Source organism: Chinchilla lanigera, unplaced genomic scaffold (assembly GCF_000276665.1).
Source record: "Chinchilla lanigera isolate Chin_1 unplaced genomic scaffold, ChiLan1.0 scaffold00081, whole genome shotgun sequence".
Classification (NCBI taxonomy): domain Eukaryota; kingdom Metazoa; phylum Chordata; class Mammalia; order Rodentia; family Chinchillidae; genus Chinchilla; species Chinchilla lanigera.
In genome coordinates this window covers 7,673,151-7,688,788 of record NW_004955482.1, presented here as the reverse complement: position 1 = coordinate 7,688,788, position 15,638 = coordinate 7,673,151, and the positions used below count along the sequence as shown (strand labels likewise).

Genomic DNA, 15,638 nt, shown 5'->3' with positions numbered 1-15,638 from the left:
GGCGATCTTCCTGCCTCAGCCTCCTGAGTGCTGGGATCCTATAATTTTTTTTGTCCATTTATTCATCAAAGGACACTTAGGATGTTTCCATGTCAATAATGTTGCAGAGCTGGGCGTGGTAACACACATCTATAATCCCAGCATTCAGGAGGCTGAGGCAGGAGGATTGCTGTGAGTTTAAGACCAGGCATCCTAAATTACATAGTGAGACCTTGTCTCAAAAAAAGATAATATTGCAGAGATTACAAGAGTATGGATATCTTCACAAGGTGCTGATTTCATTCCCTTTAGGTATATACCTAGAAGACAGTATGTAGCATGCTAGCTCTAGTTTAAATTTCTTTAGAAATCTCCACACCATTTTTGATAGTGGCTGCACACAGTACCCCTTCTCCCTCCTTCCTGCTTTCAGGAACCCTTCCCGGCCAGCTCTCAATCCCCTCCATGTGGATGGGGCTGCGCACTCTCACCCTTGACTTGCGGCGGGGACCGTGGTCCAGGGCCACTCAGCGATTGGTTCAGGATAAGCACAGACCCAAGCTGGTGCAGTGGGAACCTGTTGGGGACCACTACAAAGTGTCTCTGATCAGGATTTAATATTAACCAGTTGGCTTTCCGCGTTTACTTGTGAGTTGTCTGAAGGCCACAGCTGAAGATGTCTGGCTCCAACCCCAGTTAACTTAAAGGAGACTGCAGCTGCAGGCATCTCACTCCTGCTGTGGAGGCCTTCCTGGAGATAACACAGTTCTCCGGATTGACATAATTTACTACTTGGGAAAACTCCCAAGGTCCTGTGAGATTCCCCCATTTTCTTGAGTATCCTCCTCCTTTGTTTGAAAACCAAATAAATACGGCTGCCCAGAGGAGTCTTGGGCTAACTCAGAGAATACTGAAGCTGGAGGAGAATTAGTCCCCCTGGGGCCCTAGAGTTATCACCATTGTCTGCATTTATTTAAGCCTTCGTCTGGGAAATTGCAGGCTTGACCAGCCTGCAATAACTTAGGGTTATTTAACCCGGTTTTCAATAGGAACCCTTACTTGGACATAGAACTGAACATTCTGGAAAGAGAGGCTGCCCCTCTGCTAGCATTAATTCCCATAGGGGTACCCAAAAAATGAAGTTTACCCAGAGGAGAGATGGACAGAGGTGTCATCCAAAAAACATGTTTGGAGTACCTGGTTCCAGCCATATCTGAAAGCCCCACTTCTGCCTCTGAGTTTTTCAGGTCTAAGACCAATTCCTTCCCTTTTTGTTGGTTTTGTTTAAGCCAGTTTGCAATTGAGAGATTCTAGTTTAAGGTGGGCATCGTGGTGCATGCCTGTAATCCCAATTACTTGGGAGGCTGAGGCAGGAGGATTGCAAGGTTGAGGCCAGCCTGGGCAACTGAGGGGAGACTTTGTGTCAAAATAAAATTTTAAAAAGAGGTGGGGAAGGGGCTGGGGATTTAGCTTAGCGGCACAGCGCCTGCCTGGCAAGCGGAAGGTCCTAAGTTCGATTCCTGGTGGGGGGCGGGGGACAGGTGGGGAATGGAGCTCAGGGATTGAGAGCTTGTCCAGCACGTGTGAGACCCTGAATTCAAGGGCTCACTGCAAAAATCACTGAAAATCGAGCGCACAGACATCACCTTTCCCACGATCAAGTTCTGTGGTGTCTGCCTGGTGGCTCACGAGACAAGCTAAGGTGCCCGCACTGAGCAGACTGCTGTGGAGGAGGAAGGTCTCCTTCTGCCTGATGAATGGTAACGTTCCAACTGCTTCCAGAAAACAAGCAACAGTTTTTGCTTTGTTTGTTGCTGTGCTGGCGACTGAGCCCAGGGCCTCACACATGCTAAGATGTACTCGACCACTGAGCTACACCCCAGGCCCAAAGCAGGAGTTTCTGAGGCAGGAAATTAAGAGTAGACATCGCAGGCAAGGTGGGAGGGGCCGTGCGCCATCACTAATTCACGGTCTCCCAGGCAACTGCAGAAGTGGGCGTGTTCTGAGTGAAGGGGCGGAGCTTCCCCGGGACACCTTACCAGATTCAGCCGCGTTTCCAAAATGTGGATTTGTTTTTGCAGTTTCTGGGGGTTACTGGCCTCTTGTATTTTTATGAAGATCTGTTTCTGGGCTTTGATTTTTTTTTCCATCTGAACAATCTGAAAGACAGAGGGGAAGAGAGAGAGCCCTGCTGTGCTAACATCCGCAGGGATACAAATTCTACGGTTCACCCACTGAAGTGGGCTAGAGCAGAACCTGGAATCATTTTTCTCATCTTGTAAAGAGAAGTGCGATTTATCTCTTCGATGCCTGTTCAGTTGAACTTAATCTTAGTCAGTTTAAGGTAAAATGAGGCAATTTTGAGTTCCGCCTCTCACTTGCGTCCGTGAATTTCATCACCTGCGGACACAAATTCGGCCTCCCTGGGCCGCGCTTCCTAGCAGACAGGAAGAGCTTTGTCCCCTGAGGGCTTTTGTACCTGTGGAAAGCGCTGCTTGGCACTTGTAGCGACTAGGGTGCTCTTGGCATTTAATGGGCAGGTGGAGACTTGTCCCCAGCCTTGTACCTTCCCAGTTCCCATGAAGGCATTTCACAGGTGGAAAAAAAGTTATGTTTTTTTGTACCTGTAACCAAACTTTTTCTTATGTGAATACACTGTTTTTCATTCAGCTCTAACAGACACTGAATTATCCAGTGATCGGGCCACTGAACAAATCAAGAGAAACTTGTTCTGTGATTTGTTCGGAACTTCACCAAGAGTTGTTCACCATTTTGGAAATCTTGCTACCAGCACTACCCCCGAGCGAGTTCCGAGTCCGGGATACAGAAGCATGAATTAGTCTTCAGTGTGGGGTCTGTAAACTACATCTCTGGCCAAATCTGGCTCACTGCTTATTTTTATAAATAAAGCATTATCAGAACACAGTCCTGCCCATTCATTTATGTGTTGTCTGTGGCCCAGGACTCCATGCTACATGGGCAGAGTTAAGAAGTTTCCTCACAGACCATGCGGCTCTCAAAGCCTAAATATCTACCATCTGGTCCTCTGCAGACACAGTTTACTGACCTTGCTATACATCAGAACATTCACATGTCAGAATAAATTTAGTTGTTAAGTAAATGGCTTTCCTTAAATTTCTCCTTTCTATTATATTTGGGACATCATCTTGACTTTTTTTTGGAACCGGGAATCGGACTCAGGACCTTGCACTTGCCAGGCAGGTGCTGTGCTGCTGAGCTAAATCCCCGGCCTATTATCTTGATTTTATTTATTTTTTTTGTTTTTGTTTTTCTCCGGTACCGGGGACCGAACTCATGACCTTGCGCATGCCAGGCAGGCGCTTTTGCCGCTGAGCTAAATCCCCAGCCCTATTATCTTGATTTTAAAGAGTAAGGGTAAAGGACTATGCCACCTACGACTTGCCTCTCAGGCTGTACCGGTATTCACCTGCTGGTGAAAAGGTGGTGCTTGCTGGTGATGTTGAATAAAAGAAGCCAGACAGAAGAGCATATTCGGAAGAGGACATTTACATCTGGCTCCTTAGGTAAGCAAAACAAACCCAGGATGCTGGACGGTAGGATGGGGACTCCTCGAGGAGTGTCAGTGGAAGGGGCCCAAGGGAGCCCTTGGGTTCTAGAATGACCTCTGTCCTTACCTCATTGGTGGGTGTGCACCTAAGCAGAAATTCACTGAGTAGCATTTGTAAGATGCTTGCGCTTGGCCGTGTACCTAATAACTCAGTGGAGGGAGGGAAGCGGAAAGAAAGGAAAAGAAATGGGCACCGGAGTGATAGGTTCAAGAGTCACTGTCCTCAGGGGATCTACCAATGGCCTCTGCGTTTGGAGGCCACTTCCCGCTGAGTTCGGTGTTCACAGATGCAAAGTGTCTGGCTGGGAGCTGAGGCAGGGCCATTAGAGTTGGAGAGGTCAAGGACCCTGGTGGCCCCAGAGAAAAGACTTGGTAGAGGAGAGGTCGCTCTCAACACTGAGGGTGGGAATGAAAAAAACAGAGAACACAGTCAAGTCCTCTTGGAATTTTCTAGAAGGGCAGAAGTGGGCAATGGCTTGGAGTTTCAGAATTGGTTTTGGTTTTTCGTTTGCGCGTGGTTCTTGGGTTGTTTTAAGGAGGCCCTTGGAAAAGGACACCTTGGAGAAAAGGGGTCACATTGAGAGACATGGGGTAGTCACTGAGGTGGTGAGCTCGTGAAGGAAGGGGCTGAGCTGAGCTCAGGAGGGTCCTGGCCTTGTTGAAGGGCAGTGGGACCTTCTTCCTCCGAGGAAGGGGCCGTGGCCCAGGAGCGGGGAGGCAGAGTCCAGGCTCAGGGAAGTCAGCTGTTACAATCTTTTTTTTTTTGTCTTTTTGAGACAGGGTCTCACTGTGCAGTTCAGGCTGGCCTTGAGCTCACTTTGTAGCCCAGGCTGGTCTTGAACTCACAATAATCCTCCTGCCTCAGCCTCCCAAGTGCTGGGGTTACAGGCATGCGCCACCACACCCAGGTGTTACAATCTTTATATCAGGGAAATGGACCCTGAGGCCACCTGTGCCTAGGGAACTTCTTGTGAAGTGAAAAATAAATAACCTACAGATAATGTGGCACCCTGGGTGGGATCCTGGGACAGTAGAAGGACATGAATAGAAAAAAGCAGCAAACACCCAATCAATAAAGACCATAGTTTGATTCAGTCACACGGCGAGGTTGATTTCTGGGTTTGATGAGCGTCCCATAAGATGTTCACAGTAGGGGAAGCAGGATGAAGGGTTGCTGAGAAATCTGTTATCTTTGTAACTCTTCTGAATATTTAAAATGATCCCAAGGTAAAATGTTTTCTTAAAAATGGACAAACATCCTTTGGTGCCCGCCTCTGTTGGTTGGACGTTATGTTACTCACAGCCTGAAGCATTCCTAACAGACACCTTCCGGTCTCCCCACGAGGATAACTGGCTCTGGCTTCACGTCAGTAACACTCACCCCACCGCAGCAGACAGCAAAGGACTTCGGTGTCCCTGTTCTCACAATGCAGCTCAGTTCTCCAGATTCCAGCACTCCCCGGGCACCGTCCCACAACTCCAGGCCACAGGCACTCGTGTAAGTCATTCCTACCCACCGCCAGCCGGGGCAACGACCGACCGAGGGCTGTAGTCCACACCCAATAAAAAGCTTTATTCTCTGCCCAGTATTTAGCTGCTTCAAGATGCAGCTGGCTCCTGTGAAATCCCAGGAGACCTTGGACACACTTTTGGAAAAGAGTCCTTCAAGGCTAGCCAGGACAGTGTCCTCACACATCAAGGACACATCCTCTGAGTGGCCGAGGCTAAGCTCCGACTCGGTATTTATTTACTTGTTTTTGGAATGCCTGTGGGCAAGGTCAGGGGGCTGACAACAGGACACCGCGGTCGAAAGCAGCCTGCGGCATCCCAGCCTGTGGAGAGGCGGCAGCGCCTGTCCCCTTTGGGAGCAGTTGTAACCCCAGGGTCCGCCCCGGATATGAGAGGTTCTGAACAAGGCCGCAGCGCCTGGGGTGAACTAGAAACCTCACTGCCCGCACAGGCCCCCGTGCCAAGCCTGGGCTGGTGCCTTCTGGGAGCAGTTGCGCCTGGGACCCTGTGTTAGTGTTCCTGGGTTTCCATTCCACTCAAATGGTCACAGAATTTATGGAACACCGTTCCAGCGTCGCCGTGGGGCACTGAAAGGGCAATCTGTGCTGGTGGCTGCAAGGCACAGCCGGGCAGGCGGCACACAGAGGTCCAGTGGGCCAGATAAAGGACGGCGCAGGATGCAGAGTGCTGTGGTTGGGTGTGGGGTGTTCCCAAGGCCCAGGCATTAAAGCTCCTTACCCAGCGCTGGGCCCTTTGAGGCTATGGAACCCGGAAGAGGAGGACCAAGTGGGAGGGCCCTGGGTCCCTGTGAGGCCAAACCAACCTTTCCTCTTTGTAAGTTGATTATCTCAGGCATTTGTTAGAGTGGTAGAAAGTGACTAACAAGGGACTTCAGCTGGGTCTCTCTCCTCTCTCTCTCTCTCTCTCAAAAGTCTCTCAAAGCAGCTGTGCAGGGCTCCATCAGCCCTGACCTTTAGTCAAATCAGGTTTCCTGTTCTGCTTTGTCCTTCTCTTTTGTTCAAAGCACAGGCCACATCCTTAACACAAACCCTCACTAATTTGTGTACAAAACAAAACAACAACAGCATAGCAGTGTGTAATCCCAGCGTTCTGGGAGGCTGAGGTAGGAGGATGGCTGTGAGTTTGAGGCCAGCCTGGGCTACATAGCAAGATCCTGTCTAAAAAAAAAAAAAAGATCTCCATTCACAATTTTAATATCCAGAAATGAGCATGGCCTGTTGAGACACTGAGACGGTGATGTCACCTGCCCTGCAGGGAATTCCCGGGGCCCAGGAGCCGCTGTTTCCAACAGACTGTGTCCCCAGGTGTCCTGCGTAGCTCGCAGCGCAGCCCCTCCATTCCGAGGGTCAGGCTTGAAGCCAAAGGGAGCCACTCTCGGGGGCCGTGCCTTTGGGAAAGTGCAGCCTGGAAGCAATCTGCCATCTTCCCTGAGGCCAGGCAGGGCCCAGTGCGTCCCCACCTGCTGTTGTGTGGTGGCTCTGGACCCTGCCACACTCGGGGAATGGGACCGTGCTTCAAGAGAGGGACACCATGACCTCTGAAGGATTCCAACCTAAGCTGCTTTTTCCTAATGACTTTGTTTTTTTTTTTTTTTTTTTGTCTTTTTCACGGTCTCGCTATGCAGCTCAGGCTGGCCTCGAACTCACAACAATCTCCCCACTTCAGCCTCCCGAGTGCTGGGATTATAGGCGTGCGCCACCACACCTGACCTTCCTAACACTTCTGAAGCCCCAGGTTTCTATCTTTTTTTATAGTTTCCCTCTCCACTTTTATGGACTCTGATCTCACTCACTCATTCATTCATTCATTCATTCATACATATTTATTAAACACCTGCTCTGCCAGACCGCAGGACTATGATGGTGACCATGACATCCCTGAGGTACCTGCCTCAGAGAACTTGCAATCTAGCACCCATAACAAACCATGAGGGTGATGAGCCTCCAGGGAGGGTCAGACAAGGTATGTGGGACCCCTCCAGCAATAGCATTTGAGCTGGGACCTAATGGATAAATAGGAGTTCGCCAAGCAGAGGGGTTGGGGAAGGGGAGGGACATGGCGGGCAGAAGGAACAACACGGGTGAGTGGGACATGGAGGTGGAAAGGAATGGAGAGGCAGGATAGACACAGCGGAGCCTTTGCCCAAAGGGCAGCAGGAAATTATGAAGGGTCTGCAGCCCAGGAACGACCCAGGGGCAGGGCCCGCAGGGCCTTTCAAGCCTAGTCAAGGACACGATGGTTAACGCCGCCCGTAACGCTCAGCTCTTTGCCTTGGGGTCCACGGGGGAAGGTTGCGCTGCCTGTGCGCCCCTCGTGGATGGGGAAAGTCACAAGTCCATGCTGAGTCGAAGAGTCACAAGCAGAAGTGAGTCAGGTGCTCAGCGGCCAGTGTGAGACCCTCCAGAGCTCTCTCCTTCCCTAGGTCCTATCCAGGTGGTGCCACTGCCAGCATAACCCCCACCGACTCCATGCTAGGATGCGTGGGTGGGCTCCAGATTACAGGAGCTTTAGGGGAGCATGGACATTGAGGAGCTGGGCCCCAATTCTGGGGGCCCTGAGGGCACACAGGCAGTGCGGACCTTGGCCAGTTGCATTTGGAGGTCCCCCTGGGAAAGCCCCAGCAGACACAGTGTCAGGTCCACGTGAAGCACCGTGGCACCCACTGCCCCCCTAGCACCAGGCCGTGCCGAGCTCCTTGGAGGAGGCCCACCTTCTCATCCAGCTCAGCCAGCAGCCCCCGCATGGACTTGATCAGTGCCTCGTAGTCCTCCTTGGCCTGCAGCAGGAAGCGCAGCTCCACGTAGTTTTTCTGATTCAGATCCAGGTTCTTCTGGGACTTCATGAGCTGCAGAAGCAGGGTGATCTCTTCTTGCTCTGCTTTCAGAGTCTGGATTTCCTTGCTGTCAGGAAAGCGGCCAAGAATTAGTCCTGCGCCCCAAAATGACCTGCAGAGAGACTTTACACCAGCTAGTGAAGCGGGTGGCCCGAGGCCCCGGGTCCAGGGCTACAACTCGGATGAGCCCCAGGTTGCCGCGGTTTCCCCTGGTCTGTCTGCTCTGAGGGGCGTTTTCTTCCCAGGGATAATTTGCAGCCGTGCCTGTCAAAACCCATTAGCTAGAAGGGGAGAGTTCCCTATCACAGCAGCTCGCTGGCATCCTCCGGAGTCTGCTGACCATCTTCCCAGACTTCACAGCCAATTATCTCTGGTAACAAGGGACAAACCATCAGGCAAGATTTTTCAAGTCTGCATCAACACGGAGACGGGGGATGTAAGATAACCTTGAACCCTGGCAGCTGCTGTGCTGGGGGAGCGGGAAGGGTACGGAGGGATTCAGTCAGCCCACGTGAGTCTCCTCCTCTGCCTCCCTTTCTGCTCTAGAGAAGAGCTGCGGAGGGCCGAGTGGGGGCGGGGTTCTGAGAGAAGAGGACGCTTGGGAGACTGTCCAGCATTCGCATCCAAACGGTGGGAAGCAGCACAGTAGCGGCAATCCTGGCAGAGCCTGGGTACCGGTACCAGCCGCTGGAGTGGTTTGCAGACCAACTGCCTTGGTGTCCCTTTGAGAGCCTGGAAAATGCAGAATCTCAGACCCCCGCCCCGGACCTAGTAGGGCAGAATCTGCTTCATAACAAGAGCCTCAGGTGCTCCATATGCACACTATAGGGTGGGAAGCACTGCTCTAGAACGTTCTAGGGCAGAGATTGGCAAACCTATCTCTATAAGAGGCCGAAGTGTAGACATTTGACACTTCGGGAGCTATACAGTCCCTGCTGCAATCCGTTACCTCTCCCTGCCTAACCACAGGCAGTGCATGGGAATAGGTATAGCTGTGTGCCAATAAAACTTTATTTACAAAAACCAGCAGCCAGCCAGAGCCGGCTCTTGGGCTGCCAGTTGCCCTGCAGCAATGCTGTCCCATAGCGTGTTCTGCAAGGATGGGACTGTCCTCTCTCTGCCCAGCCTAGGAGCGTCCACTGACACACTCGTGTTTGGTGCACGCTTGAAACACGGCGTGCTGAAGAACTGAATCTTTCATTTTATGTAATCAGTTACAACTTCCTTAGTCACACGCAGCTATGACCAGAGCACTGGGTCAGCCTGCGGTCACCCCACTCCTGGAAGGGGTCTTTGTTAAAGTGGAGAGAGAAACAGAGACAGCTCCACCTAAGTTAGACCGGCAGAAGGGGTAGGTTAAAGCAAAAGGAGGATTTGTGTGCCTCCCAGGCAGGGCTGAGACTGGGTGAGGCTAGTGAGACACCCCAAAATTTAAGGAGGTGCTCAGTATCAAGGTGGTGTAATGCAGGCCAGTGCTGGGGGACAGTGCTTCCTTAAATATTGTGCTCCTGGCACCTCACCTGATTCTGACCCAGAAAGAACCTAAACTTGTCCTCCACACTCTCCTTTTTGAGTGCCGTCAAAGTGAAACCAGATCAGAGGACTGACTTAGAGACACACCAAGGAGGAGGGATTTCCTGATGCCTACAGGAGTGGGCTAAGAATCAGGGTAGCCAGGCCGGATGTGCAGGTTGTAGACTGCACAACCCTAGGGAGCGCCGGCAAAGCATCACTGCCTTGTTAACTTACTCTTTTCTAGGACACACTTTTTCTTGTTCATATACAATCCCTACACGGTGACCATTTTCCCAACAGATGGCAGTAAAGAGTCTTGAGAAAAGATGCCTCTAAAAATTTCCCATGAACTTCCCACAAGGACAGTCCCGGCCCTGATAAGTGAATCCATGGGAAAGTCTAAAGAATCCTTCTCCATCCTCGGAACTTCGTGCATCATCTAGCAGTAAGATTTTCTTTTTAATGACGGATACTTTCAGCCATTATAAGCATTATGGATGTAGCTAAAGAATTACATTCCCTTGGGAGAATCAAAGAATGCTGTTTAACCTTTGTTTTTGCTGCTCAAGGGAACACCTTGCTGTTGCCCAGAGAAATGTACACACTGTCGTTTCTAGGGCAATCCAATTTCAAAGCGCCTATCTTGCAGTTCGCATCAGGGCACACGCAGAGGAAACGCTGTTGAGTATCACAGCCCGCGCCTGGAGACCCGGCTTCCGGCTAGAACCCGGCAGGGATAATCTCGCCTGTGTTTAGTTGTCGGGCCCCGCCTATGGTGCAGCTGATTGGACCAGAAGTAGACCCCGAACCAAAACTGAGCCAATCAGATTCCGCCTCTCCTGGAAATTTGAAGTCACTGAAGACAGTCTCTCTGCCTGGCCCTTGGTCCCTGGCAAGCTCAAGGTTTGGGGACACCCAGGGCCGAAATTCACAGGAAAGGAAGAGTGAAGCTCACGTGTAAAGGGAAACGGGAACCAGAGATGGTTGAGGGATTTCTCTTGAGATGCGGGTGCCCTGCTCCCCGGGGGCCGCAGACACCCTGGTAAACACTGTAGCCATTGCAAGCGGGGTTCCCTCGACCCCAGAGTCTTTGGTTAAAAGACCGCGGGTCCCTTGTGGGCTCAGAAGGGCGTCCCCGCCCCGGCAGCCACCGAGAAGACGGAAGGGACCATGAAAGCCCAGCTCAGCTGCCCTCCAGGGCCCCCGGGTGCAAACCCCGCTGTCCCTCACCACTGGCCGGCGATCTTCCGCTGGCTGAGGAAGTTGAAGGACTTCCTGCCCTCTACCATCTTCCGGAACTGCTGCCTGAGCTTGCAGAGCTCGGCCTCGGCCAGCTGCTCCTTGACCTTCTCTGAAGGCTCCACGGGCGCCTCCTCCGAGTCTTTCCGCCTGTACTTCTTCGACTGGGGGAGACAGCAGAGAGCTAGGGATCAGGTGACCCGAGAAGCTGCATGGTGGCCGAGGGCGGAGGGCAGCCCGGGTGGGACTAGAGGCCGAAGCCCGCCCCGGGTGACATCAGCCGCTGGTCTGTTACACGGCGGCAGGCTTCACTGTTGCATCTGAAGAGGGGCCTGGCCATGTGGGGAAGAGGGTGTTCTCTGGGTCGTGGGTTCCAGCCTTGGCTCTGCCCTCTTGCACAAGACACTGCAGGTCTCTGGGCCTCCAGCCTCCCATCTCTGCAGTGGGCACGCACACGGCTGTGCAGTGCGGCTCTGAGAACTGGTGCACGGGAGGAGGACAGCACAAGGCCTGACTGTCCCGGAGGCTCTCGTTACCTACCGCGGGCATCTTGAAGGAATGGCGCTTGTCCTCTGCTCAGGGGCTCAGGGAGGTCACAGCCAACGAGGGCCCCTCTCTCTCCGCAACGTCCTGTCAGCAGGGGAGAAAGGAAGAGGACTGTGAGCCCGGCTGCGCCTCCCCCACCCCACCGTCCCGTCCCTCCGCCCGCAGCTTGGCACATGAGGAGGACACGGCAGATGGCGGCCCGGGTGCGGGGAGAGCCCCCCCGAAGCAGTGTTTGCCTGGAACCTGTTCCTCTCACAATTTATTATTAGGAGCTGGGCAGATGGTTCCAGCGTGTCACTTACCCTTCTGATCCCGTGTTCCCGAAGGAGCGGGGGCAACACGGCGTCGGGTGCTGTGTCCCGAACGGGTTAAAGTGTAATGTGCCCAACCTTGGCTGTAGCTGCAGGCGGAACCCTGGTCCTTGTTTTAGAGCAGGAGCCAGTGGCACTGACAGATAATTTGTCAGGTCTCAACTTGAACCTCCCCTCACCCACAGGTACGCCGGAGGAGGGGACATTAGCCCCGGAAGACCTTTGGGGCTGTGAGATCTGCTGTGCCCGACCCTGGGCCAGACTGCAGGGTCTGGTCTGCTAGAGCAGAGCCTCCTGAGCGGTTCTGCAGGTACGGGTTTGTGTCAGTCGTCAGATCTCAGCTCAGCGTCCTCCAGAGCCGCCTGGCAACCTTGGACAAGTCATTTGGCCTCATTTAGTAATTGGGGAAATGCTAGAAGCCACCTTCCTGCTATTCACGTGCGGAAGGCCCTGTGCCTTGCATGTAGTGAGGGCTGACGTGACACGGATTATCTCATAAGGTCAAGGCCCAGTGTACCGAAAGTTTCTGAGGGTTGGAGGGCATCCAGCACTCGCTCACCTCCTGGTAGGGGTCCTCCCTCACCATGAACACCTGTCCTCCCTCACCATAAACTTTTTTCCCCTGGTACAGGGGATTGAATCCAGGACTTTGTCTTTTTTTTTAAAGACAGGGTCTTGCTTTATAGTTCAGGGTGGCCTTGAACTTACTACATAGCCCAGGCTGATCTCAAACTCGTGGGGATCCTCCTGCCTCAGCCTTCCAAGTGCTGGAATTATAGACATGTGCCACCACTCCCAGCTGAACCCAAGACTTTTAAGTGAAGTTATGTCCCCTGACCTTTTTTATCTCTCATTCCTTCCTTTATTCATTCATTTATTTTTGGAGACAGGATCTGAGTATGTAGCTCAGGCTGGCCTCAAACTTGTGATGATCTTCTACCTCACCCTTCTAAGTGCTGGGATTAAGGTATGCACCACCATGCCCAGCTTTTTATTTTTTACTCTGACATATGGTCAGGCTAAATTCTCCAACCAGTAATTGAATTTCAATACTACTGCTTCAACCTCCCAAAGCTCATTTTATTTCTGCCCTGGAGCTGACTACATCCCACCAGTTTCATGATTGGAGCATGAGACTCTGGATGGGCCAATCAGGGTGCCAGATCCCTACCCAATCTGCATAACCTAGCCCCTGGCCCGGGGTTCCTCCCAGAACACCGCCTGACCCTAGCTAGGACTGAACAGCGGAATTCAAGCTTGGACACTGGAAAGGGAGAGCTTTTGCTGCCTGCTGTCCTTGAACTTAGGTGAGGGAGGTCAGGAGTGGCTGAAAGCAGTCTTGCCTCTGCAGGGACCCAAAAATAAAGCTTATACGTTGAAAGATTGAATCTTGAAAATGTGTAAACTCCTGGATTTAGCCAAGCTTGAAGGTACCTCTAGGTTTTTGATTATATGAATCAATGTATTCCATTAAAGCCATCTGAGTTTTTTATCACTTGCATCTGAATGAATTCTTCTGCCCAGAGTACTTACATTTAGCACAAAAACTGAGGCCCTAGTGTGTGCTAAACATTGTAGGGAATTTAGTGGTAAGTACCCTTTAAGATCTTATGAAAGCAGCCCATGGTAATACAGTGGGAAAATCTCCTCAAAAGAGATGAGTTTTAGTTAGGGTTTTGAAGGATGAATAGGAGTTCAGCAAGCAGATGAAAACTGGAGAAAAAATTCTGGGCAGAGAAAACAACCTGGGCAAAAGTTAAGAAGAGACTAAAAGAAGTATTTAGGAAATGACTTGTGGTCTAGTGCGGGTGGCAACACCCAGCAGGGAGAGACTGGCAAAGAGGTCCGGAAATGACGGGATGTTCCTTAAAAGCAAAGATGTTCTGAGATGAGCCTGCAGGAGGTCTGTTCGTTTCTTCCGTAGCAGCCACTTCCCCTAGAGAGAGCTGCCCCTTGAGGTGGCTGCCCAGCCAGGAGCTGCAGTTCCAGCGAGTGCAGCATCCAGGAAGGACTGTGTGATGAGTTCTCACCAACGGGACAGGAGCAGAGAGCAAGCGTGCGATCCTAGACTGTGACTTACAAATGGATGTGACCTTTCCAGCCTCCCTTCCCCTGTTGACATTTGCAGGAGCCTGAGCCGTAAAACAGGTTCCCACCTCAACCCCTGAAGGAAGTCAACCTGCCAGCCGTGAGCACCCTCCTCGGACTGTTCCATAAATGAAAAAACTACTTCTGTGCTATTGTGCTAGTGAGATGTGGGGACTGATTTGTTACAGTAGCTCACACACCTCAGGTAGCCAGAGCTAAGTTTCTCCTTCCTGACACCATTCCAATTTTGCCCCACCCCATGTAGCCGGTCACAGATGAATGGTGATTGGTTCCCACTCATCAGGGGAACTGCATTTCTCTTTGTCAATGATTGGTCAAAGGATGGGCACATGACCTAGCTCCTACCAATGAGACGTAAGGAAACGTCTATTCCTGTTCCCCTTGTAGCGCTTTTGGGAATTATTCTGAAAGATGGTACTGTGGCAACCATCCCCTAACCCCGAGAAGAAATACTGCACGCTGAGGAGCGCAAAGAGGACAGACGGGGGAAATGCTAGGTCTTTACTGACCCTGTTTCCTAATGCCCCATCCCTGGAACTGCCTATCTCTGGGCTTATTTATTTGGATTTTTTTTTTTTCTTTTGAGACAGGGTCTCACTGTGTAGTTCAGGTTGGCTTTGGATTCACTGTGTAGCCCCGGGCAGCAATCCTTCCGCCTCAGCCTCCTGAGTGCTGGGATCACAGGTGTGTGTGCTGCACTCAGCTTCTCACGTTGTTTTGAAATGTGAACGCTAGCCACGCACTCTCTGCTGGCTGCAGGCCCCAGTCCACCCTACTGTCTAACCGCTCCTGTCCGACTGCCCATGTTTCCTGTAAGCAGCAGAACCAGCAGGGATTTGGGTTTGCAATTCCTGGGGCGAATTTAAAGCCTGCATATCTCTGGAGCGCAGTGTATGCAAGAGACAGTGGTGGGAAGTAGGGGTCCGAGTCAGGGGACCCAGGCAGGGGCCTTCCGCTTCTTGCGCCTCAACCTGTCCATTGCAGGGCCCGCAGTGCTGGGCACAGGTACACCCCAGGCAGAGTCAGCCCGAGTGCCTCCCCCTGCAGAGGTCGTCTCTGGCGGCTCGGATGTAATTAGCGGGCGGGGAGGCTGGTGCCTGCTCCACTTCTGCACTGTAAGCCCCTGAAGGGCCCTGCAGAGACCCTGGACCAGGCGGCTATGGGGGCCTTGGCTGATGGAACTAAGCATGTGATCGGGGCCCCAGCCAAGCAGGGGCGCAGCCTTACGCAACTCATGTTCATACGAGGACATTAGGGGAGGAAAATGGAAACCGGTTGGGCCTTCTGGAGCGATCTCACACTCTGTCACTTAGTTGCGATTGATGAAGGGGCACATTGCTCTTCTCCAGGCTCTGGGCAACCACCGCGTCTATGCTTTGGCCCAGCAGGGGGCGCAGTGGAGCAGCGGGCCGGGAACTTACCCACGGGCGGCCGCGCGGGTCACAGCGCCGCGCGCAAGTCCCACGGCGCCAGCAGGACGCTTGCTGCTGCCCAGCCCCGGCTCGAGCGTGGCGGCCTCGGACGCCGGAACGCGCGCCTTTGTGACCGCACAGACAGGGGCAGCGGTCTCCAAGGAGGGCACTGCCAGCGCCCTGGGTGGGCCTCTGGTGCTCTATGCACCTCCGGTCTCCCAGCGACCCCAGGCGGGCCGTGCTCGCAAGGTGACACCGTATCTTAGTGACCGCGCTCCCTCCTCCCCTTCTGCTCGCCGCCGCTGAGCGTCAGACTTCACACACAGCTAACAGCCCAATTCTCCCACTATGCAAAAGAGAGAAACCGTTTATGAAAAAAGCAACTTCGCCAGTGTCCAGGAATCGGCTTTTAAAATTTTATTTATTTATTTATGTATATATGTATGTATGTGTGTTAGTTTGGGGCTTACTTTTGCAAGGAGAACAATATAGTACAGGACACATACTTCATATGATTATTTATAGTAGTCACCCAAAGAACAGTATACAAAAGAGTGCAGGAAATCTGTCCACAC

At 52.3% G+C, this 15,638-nt stretch overlaps 1 protein-coding gene across 2 annotated transcripts in view; it reads right to left on the bottom strand.

Annotated features, from left to right (window-relative positions):
• The window catches only part of Ccdc63 (coiled-coil domain containing 63), a 33,571-nt gene extending 18,277 nt beyond the window's left edge, over positions 1-15,294 (bottom strand). Inside the window, exons 1-5 of one of the 2 annotated variants that reach the window (XM_005403166.2) lie at positions 15,073-15,293; positions 11,226-11,315; positions 10,677-10,849; positions 7,809-7,998; positions 2,019-2,138 (exon numbers count right to left, since the gene is read on the bottom strand). In XM_005403166.2, the coding sequence (XP_005403223.1) occupies positions 2,019-2,138; positions 7,809-7,998; positions 10,677-10,849; positions 11,226-11,234 (492 nt within the window). In that variant the 5' untranslated portion in view covers positions 11,235-11,315; positions 15,073-15,293. Of the gene's footprint in view, positions 1-2,018; positions 2,139-7,808; positions 7,999-10,676; positions 10,850-11,225; positions 11,316-15,072 lie in introns of both variants that reach the window. The other variant, XM_005403167.2, reaches the window with a different exon arrangement.
• Positions 15,295-15,638: the final 344 nt, after the last annotated feature.